The sequence below is a fragment of the Triticum aestivum genome, chromosome 2A (assembly GCF_018294505.1).
Source record: "Triticum aestivum cultivar Chinese Spring chromosome 2A, IWGSC CS RefSeq v2.1, whole genome shotgun sequence".
In the NCBI taxonomy this organism is placed as follows: domain Eukaryota; kingdom Viridiplantae; phylum Streptophyta; class Magnoliopsida; order Poales; family Poaceae; genus Triticum; species Triticum aestivum.
In genome coordinates, this window is record NC_057797.1 from 62976636 (window position 1) to 62985724 (window position 9089).

At 43.2% G+C, this 9089-nt stretch overlaps 1 protein-coding gene across 1 annotated transcript in view; it reads right to left on the minus strand.

Moving 5' to 3' along the window:
• Positions 1-4940, minus strand: part of LOC123191501 (uncharacterized) — a 6043-nt gene extending 1103 nt beyond the window's left edge. Inside the window, exons 1-7 of the mRNA XM_044604211.1 lie at positions 4864-4940; positions 3497-3732; positions 3357-3424; positions 3205-3255; positions 2312-2362; positions 424-2220; positions 15-344 (exon numbers count right to left, since the gene is read on the minus strand). Coding sequence (XP_044460146.1) covers positions 15-344; positions 424-2220; positions 2312-2362; positions 3205-3255; positions 3357-3424; positions 3497-3732; positions 4864-4940 — 2610 coding nt within the window. The remainder of the gene's footprint in view (positions 1-14; positions 345-423; positions 2221-2311; positions 2363-3204; positions 3256-3356; positions 3425-3496; positions 3733-4863) is intronic.
• Between the last annotated feature and the right edge of the window lie 4149 nt (positions 4941-9089).

Genomic DNA, 9089 nt, shown 5'->3' on the forward strand with positions numbered 1-9089 from the left:
ATATAATCCTCGACAGATAAATTGAAGAGGTCACCAAGGCCATGGTCCTTTTCTCCCATGAGGACATGGCCAAAATCTTCTTCACTAACAAAGTTACTGAGTTCAACATCTAATGACGGACCATCCAATGTTGTTGGTTCTGAAAAATTGGATTCTTGGCCGAAATCAAGTTTGCGCTTTGAGGGCAGCCTTTCTTCTTGTTCCACGTGAGGCGCTGTAGATTGTCTGTGTCTTTTTCCGCTAGCGGATGGGGCAGTGTCTGATATATCATTATCCGCTGATAGCGGATGAGCAGAGGAGGACCCAGCTAGGGCATTCTGTTTCAGTACATTGCCCCGCCGTAGCTGCAAAAAAAAACTCAAGTTAGTACTTAATAGTACGTGAGACATAATGAAAAATGGACACACATGTGCCTGAGCTCACCTCTTTAGACTTCACCGGTTGAGCAGCAACAACATCATTTAAATAATTATAGAGGACCAGTCTCCATTGATCTGTAATAGGTGTCTCTGCCTTCTCAAGGGACTGAACATGTTGGTCACGGTGCTCAATAGGTACTCTCCTCACCACCATAAAATCTTTGTCAGACAATGGTCGAGGCCTGATGTTGTGTTGTAGTGCACGCTTATTTTTTATCCTTACATCATAAGGGGTCTTCCCAGTCATGTTGCCATTGCAAAGATGGTCCAGAATGTCGGCGAAAGGCTTTAGAAATTTTTTCCACCAATTAGCCCATGCTATAGAGGTGTTCCCAACTCGATCATCATCAGGAAAATAGTGGAATTCTTCAGGGGCCAAGGATAATAGGTGTGACCAAAAAGCATAGGCGATTCCAATTTCATCTTGAGTATACAGGCTCGCTAGAGGAGAAAAGGGAACAACTTGGTCAAGACGAAACTGTCGTGCCACTCGATCTGGGTGATATGGTTCAGCTATACACACGTCGGCGGTGATAGTACCACGCCTCCATGGCAGCATGCCTCGACGAATGGAAATTAAGAAAGCCCTCTTGGGTTTGAACACACCTTCCATAGTGAGAGAATGGGGGTTCCAAGCAATATTCTTATAGTCATCGAGGAAAGCATGTGCCTCTTTAGGAGTAAAATGACGTGGCGTCTTAAACATGGTGTTCACCATATTAGGTTGTACCGCCAAAATTCTGGAGCTCGGAAAATTTGGTGTTCTTGCTCTGTTTCCATAGGGTTTCTTGAGGTACACGCCCATCCATCCAGCAAGGTAGTGGACTGGCCAAATCCTATGTATGAATGAAGGGCCAATCGGATGAGTACAAATTCGCCGAAGTGAGTAATAAAGGGAGCAAAGAGCAGGTGGGCCCAAAGAGATGCGTCGTCCTAGGGAAATCCATGCCGCCATCACTAATACCCCAGGGCGAATATATGGCCCACCACCAACAACGACGTAGCGGCAAAGCCATATGGCAAGAAAAGCCGCAGTGTACACGCACTGGTCTTCTAAGCTCTCGGTAGCAAAGGAGTTTACTCCACTATTGTGAAAGAAGTCGCACCATTCCTTGAAACCTACTTTGCCACCCACGGCAAGCTTGGTCCAAATTTTTAGGAGCCGAGGCAGGAAGTTGGGGTACAAAAGAGTCGAAGGATCCAACTCATCAGCTAGGGGAACATATTCTTCATAAGGTTCACCATCAAGGGGCAACCCCGCGATCTGATGCATATCAAGAAGTGTGACTGTACGCTCGCCAGACGAGAACAAAAACGTGTTGGTGTTGGGATCCCATCTCTCCAATAAAGACCTTAAAAGAGAAGGGGAGACAGAGTAGTCGCCTAAAGAGCAATAAATGGCTCCATAGACATAATCCACACCTTCCTCACTCCCCTTCAGATGGGTATGATATTTCTTCAAGACATTAGTACCCCATTCAAGATATCCAAGAGGCATTGGAGCGTATTCAACCTCATGATTCTCCCAGCCTAAACCTTTGGATATCATATGTGTCCCAAGGGTTGAAGCTTCATCAAGTCTGGGCCCAGGTGCGGGAGGTTGATAACAACGAGCTGAGAAAGATGGCCCTGCCGTCCATCCACGTGGTCCAAGCTCAGGATGGCCGTGTGGTACGCCTAACTTCGTAATCACTGGATTGGCTAGCTCACTAGTATCAGGTTCAAATAGATGTTTTTTGGCCAACTGTGATAAAGGCATTCTACATGACTCAGACGAAGATGGTGTCGTGACTTCCTCCATCTATATGCAAGGAAAATATGCATGTCGGTATACGTATGAAATTACAGGAAGTTAAAAATAGTACATGAAAGTGCAAGATTGAATATTATACCAAGGTGAAGAGATGACCCCGAGGTACGCAGTCTGCAACGAGAGATAGTATCTACAATAAAAAGCATTTCAATATTTGAATTTGATGCATAAAAAAAGGGAATATGAGAAACAACAACAGGTGCGCGTGATTGAAAATATTCCTCATCCCCCCAAAAATAAAAACAGTAACATCGTCGTCGAACAACGGGCCAAGCCCATATATAGGCTTTGCCGGAACACCGACGGTGATCGAGTCATCAAACTCATACATATATGGCAAATAAAAAAAATCACCGTCGAACGACGGACCAAGCCCATATATAGGCTTGTCGGAACGCCGACGGTGATCGAGTCATCAAACTCATATATAGAAAAAAAATCACAGTCGAACGACGGACCAAGCCCATCTATAGGCTTGCCGGAACGCCGAAAGTGATCAAGTCATCATATTCATATATATATATTTAAAAAAAATCACAGTCGAACGACGGACCAAGCCCATATAGAGGCTTCCCGGAACGCCGACAGTGAGCAACTTATTGACCCATGCATATACAATGATAAGAAAAAAACTCCTCATGGTTGAACGACAGACTAAGCCTGTATATCGGCTTCCAGAGCGGCAACAGTGAGCAATCTACTCATTCATACAAGAAAAATAATTAAAAAAATAACAATCACCGAGTCGAACGACGGACCAAGCCTGGATAGGGGCTTCCCGGAACGCCGACCGTGGGATCACCATATTTGGATGATTAAATACAGAACAAACACATCCAGAGACCAGGGCTATATACACCATGACAAAAAAAGGTTTTATGCATCTAGGGCATTATATCCCTGATACTTATAATGACGAGAGAGATGCCACAACGAACAGATGTAATCAGATAATTTGGAAAAGCAGACTACCCAAGGAAGATTCGATCCAGACCGTATCCTAGTGTCCCCGTCTCCCTGCACCTACATGATGAGGAGATGGAATAGAGATTAAAAGCAACATCCAAGATGCTAAAGGATAGATCGTTTCTTGGTAATGACAAGACAAAAAAAAAGAGGCATACCCAATTGGAGGAGTCAATACTTGCCAACACGGAGGTGCATCTTGTGAGGGATTGAAAACAATCTGGGACTAAGGAAATAGCAGACTAATCAGTCAATGAATCAATTTAGCTACTAGCAAAGTCGTATATAATTTGCTAACCTGTCAAAGGAATTGCGGCCAGCCGGACGGAAGCGGACCTTCGTCTCCGCCGTCTTCTATCTAGTTTAAGAAAAGAAAAGAAGACTTGCTGTTCAAAAGAGAGTTGAGGGGATAGCGGACGCAGTTTGTTAGCCAGATGGAGTTTGTTAGCCGGATAAGCCAGACGTGGCCTGATTTTTAGCCTCCATATTTGCAACGTATGGTTAAAAAGCTGTACGTAGCTGGTACACGGTCGTCTAAAAAGTCATAAATCCATTATACTCACCAGAAGTGCTTTAAACAAAATATGTATAGTTTCGAGCTTTGGGCCCGAGTGAAAAAAAATATATATCTCACTTCAAACCCAGACCTCGAGGGGCATCTGTTGACATGGATTTTGACCGAGATAAATAAATGTATAAAATATAAATTCAAAACAACAAAAATAAAACGTTCGATGATAAAAAGAATTAATCAATCAACAACTCAATCAACCCAGACATCGACGACCGGCAGCTCCAACTTTGTTGATGTACATTGCAAGAGAAAGTTATAAGCCTCGCAACGACCTAGTCCATCGCGATCTCCCGAGAGGACCGTCCGCTGAAACCGCCCTTATGGAATCATCGTTGTCGCGGGGGCCCCGCCACGCGCAGCTCCGACTTCTCTGTCATAGCGAGAAACAAACATAGGCGCACCCATTGACGCACTGGGCCGTCGGGACCAGGAGGATTACCTGCGATCAACTCTGCATGTCCACCCTAGGGAAAACGCGAAGGGAAACTAGTCTTCAAGATGACTTCCATAAGGGAAAAGCGACCCGGGAACGACGACATCAGCCGACCCCGCTACAGCAGCGCAAAAGGGCTTCACCCAAAGACAAACCTCGAAGACGGACAAGGCCGGAGAGTACCATGACGACCCTGCGGGAAGGAGGAACAACACCCACGGGCGCCGCGTCGTCAGCGTAAATATCACGGCATATTAACAAAATACATAGACGATATAATTGGTGACTAAAGAAAATTTAGCATCAATTAAATCTTTAGTTGGTACGAGCATGCGTCATGTACCAATGCATGCATGCAGGCTTGGCAGCGTACATGCACGAACGTATGGGGTGTGGCCCTCACAGCCCATCATTAATTTGTTTGAGCTAATCAACACAGTCCCATGCATATGCAAAGGCTGCTCCGATTAAACAATCAAGTAAGAAGCCTATACGTGCCTTGTAGCAGGCCCATCTTTAAATAGAGCTTGATCAAGGGAAGTCATTAAACTAATTGGGCCAGAGGGCCATGCGCGCTCCCGCCGAAGTCCCATCAATCAATTCAGGAGACCAAGTCTGCATCACTCCGTTTCCTACCCACGTTCAACCATCCATCCACGTTCCCGCTCCCACGTCCTGCACGACAGCGACGTGCAGGTTGATTCCTTGGCGCGCGCGGCAGCCTCCAAAGGCCATTGCTGCACACCCAGCCCTATAAATACCAGGATGCCTGACTGCTCTAGGGTCGGCCGCTGATCGTTTCTCCCACTGCTAAATTTACACACACACACCATATACAGAAAAAGAAGGAGGACGCAGACGACTTGCTTGCTAAGGTTTGAAGGTGAGATTCATGGCTCTCTCATAGCCCCTGATTTGGCCATTGCGGTACAAGTCAGGGAGATTTCTTCTTCCTCCTCTCCTAAAACTCCAGCCTTTGGTTCGGCCATCGCGGTACAAATCAAGGAGCTGTTTCACTTCATAAAATTCTTGTCTTTGGTTCGGCCATTGTGGTACAAACCAAGGTATATGTTTAATCTACTTCAAAATTTCGTCTTTGGTTCGGCCATCGCGGTACAAACCAAAGAATTGATGTTGTATCCACTCCAAACTCTTGCCTTCAGTTCGGACACACAAATCAAGAAGCAAGTTTCATCTCCCTAAAATTCTTGCCTTTGGTTTGGCCACTGCGGTACAAACCAAAGTGCATGTTTAATCTACATAAAAAAATTGTCCTTGGTTCGGCCATCGCGGTACGAGCCAAGGAGCATGCATGTTCCTTTTGCATGTTGCATATGTTTCATCCTAATGATCTCCTTCTTGATTCGGTCCCCTTAGCGATACAGGCCAGGACGATCATCTCGTTTCTTGGTTTGGTCCCTATCCGCGGATACGAATCAAGACAGTATCATAGGCACGAAAACTTCATAAAAAATTGCCTTAATTTGGTCATAAAAAAATGAATCTTACTAAGTTGGAATGAAATGACGAATATGCTAAATTGAATTCATTCTTGTTCGGTTACGCTACGGACCTTATGTGTCGCGTTAGTTGTAATACGAATAAGAATATATAAAATGGTGCTTCACTTGGTTACGCTACACGAGGGCATTATCTTAATGCTACTCGGTGTTAGTAGTAATACGAGCAGGACAAAACTTATTGAAAATGTGTTCATGTTACACACCCAAAAAACCAAAATCATGCAAAATGGATTATAAAACATGTTGCATCGTAAAAATACCAATCTTACTTGGTTGCACTACACGCGGGCATTATCATAATGCTACACGGTGTTAGTAGTAATACAAGTAAAAGAAATTTTTAATTAAACAAAGTATTTAGGTCACATATTTGGTCCAAAGTCAAATAAAACATGTCATGAAATGCTCCAACGCTATAAGAGCCTAAACTATTAGCATCATCAAAATTGCACGTCATAAACCAATTTTACTTGGTTACGCTACACGCGGGCACGATATTCGTGTTATGCGATGTTAGTAGTAATACAAGTAAGATAAATCTAAATAAAACATTCATGCTACATATTTTGGCCAAAGTCATATAAAAGATGTTACAAACATGCTCCAATGCTATAAGGGCCTAAACTATTAGCATCATCACAAATGAATATCACAAACTTACTTTACGTGGGTTATGCTACACACGAGCGCCAATGAAATGACGCTATGTGGAGTTAGTGCTAATACCATGTGAGGGACAAACATAAACAAAAATGATAGATGTCATACGACTCATGCAACACCATAATTGCTCCACAAACCTTTGCTTGGTTATGCATCGCAGCCCCAAACTTTCAGAAACGACAACTTTGGTTTCTTGCCAAACCACAGTTCATAAGGCGTCGTCTCAATGGATTTTGATGGTGCCCTATTTAACGTGAATGCTGCCGTCTCTAGAGCGTATCCTCAAAACGATAGCAGTAAATCATTAAGAGACATCATAGATCGCACCATATCTAGTAAAGTACGATTACGACGTTCAGACACACCATTACGCTGTGGTGTTCCGGGTGGCGTGAGTTGCGAAACTATTCCGCATTGTTTCAAATGTACACCAAACTCGTAACTCAAATATTCTCCTCCACGATCAGATTGTAGAAACTTTATTTTCTTGTTACGATGATTTTCAACTTCACTCTGAAATTCTTTGAACTTTTCAAACGTTTCAGACTTATGTTTCATTAAGTAGATATACCCATATCTGCTTAAGTCATCTGTGAAGGTGAGAAAATAACGATATCCTCCACGAGCCTCAATATTCATCGGACCACATACATCTGTATGTATGATTTCCAACAAATCTGTTGCTCTCTCCATAGTACCGGAGAACAGTGTTTTAGTCATCTTGCCCATGAGGCACGGTTCGCAAGTACCAAGTGATTCATAATCAAGTGGTTCCAACAGTCCATCAGTATGGAGTTTCTTCATGCGCTTTACACCGATATGACCTAAACGGCAGTGCCACAAATAAGTTGCACTATCATTATCAACTCTGCATCTTTTGGCTTCAACACTATGAATATGTGTGTCACTACTATCGAGATTCAATAAAAATAGACCACTCTTTAAGGGTGCATGACCATAAAAGATATTACTCATATAAATAGAACAACCATTATTCTCAGATTTAAATGAATAACCGTCTCGCATCAAACAAGATCCAGATATAATGCTCATGCTTAACGCTGGCACCAAATAACAATTATTTTGGTCTATTATTAATCCCGAAGGTAGATGTAGAGGTAGCGTGCCGATTGCGATCACATCGACTTTGGAACCGTTTCCCACGCGCATCGTCACCTCGTCCTTAGCCAATCTTCGCTTAATCTGTAGTCCCTGTTTCGAGTTGCAAATATTAGCAACAGAACCAGTATCAAATACTCAGGTGCTACTGCGAGCATTAGTAAGGTACACATCAATAACATGTATATCACATATACCTTTGTTCACCTTGCCATCCTTCTTATCCGCCAAATACTTGGGGCAGTTCTGCTTCCAGTGACCAGTCTGCTTGCAGTAGAAGCACTCAGTTTTAGGCTTAGGTCTAGGTTTGGGTTTGTTCTTTTGAGTAGCAACTTGCTTGCTGTTCCTTTTGAAGTTCCCCTTCTTCTTCCCTTTGCCCTTTTTCTTGAAACTAGTGGTCTTGTTGACCATCAACACTTGATGCTCCTTCTTGATTTCTACCTCCTCAGCTCTCAGCATTGCGAAGAGCTCAGGAATAGTCTTATTCATCCCTTGCATATTATAGTTCATCACGAAGCTCTTGTAGCTTGGTGGCAGTGATTGGAGAATTCTGTCAATGACGCAATCATCTAGAAGATTAACTCCCAATTGAATCAAGTGATTATTATACCCAGACATTTTGAGTATATGCTCACTGACAGAACTGTTCTCCTCCATCTTGCAGCTATAGAACTTATTGGAGACTTCATATCTCTCAATCCGGGCATTTGCTTGAAATATTAACTTCAACTCCTGGAACATCTCATATGCTCCATGACATTCAAAACATCGTTGAAGTCCCGATTCTAAGCCGTAAAGCATGGCACACTGAACTATCGAGTAGTCATCAGCTTTGCTCTGCCAGACGTTCATAACATCTGGTGTTGCTCCAGCAGCAGGCCTGGCACCCAGCGGTGCTTCCAGGACGTAATTCTTCTGTGCAGCAATGAGGATAATCCTCAAGTTACGGACCCAGTCCGTGTAATTGCTACCATCATCTTTCAACTTTGCTTTCTCAAGGAACGCATCAAAATTCAACGGAACAACAGCACGAGCCATCTATCTACAATGAAGCATAAACAAGCAAGATACTATCAGGTACTAAGTTTCATGATAAATTTAGGTTCAATTAATTTACTTAAAGAACTCCCACTTAGATAGACATCCCTCTAATCCTCTAAGTGATTACATGATCCAAATCAACTAAATCATGTCCGATCATCACGTGAGATGGAGTAGTTTCATTGGTGAACATCACTATGTTGATCATATCTACTATATGATTCACGCTCGACCTTTCGGTCTCCGTGTTCCGAGGCCATATCTGTATATGCTTGGCTCGTCAAGTATAACCTGAGTATTCCGCGTGTGCAACTGTTTTGCACCCGTTGTATTTGAACGTAGAGCCTATCACACCCGATCATCACGTGGTGTCTCAGCATGAAGAACTTTCGCAACGGTGCATACTCAGGGAGAACACTTGATAATTAGTGAGAGATCATCGTATAATGCTACCGTCAATCAAAGCAAGATAAGATGCATAAAAGATAAACATCACATGCAATCAATATAAGTGATATGATATGGCCATCATCATCTT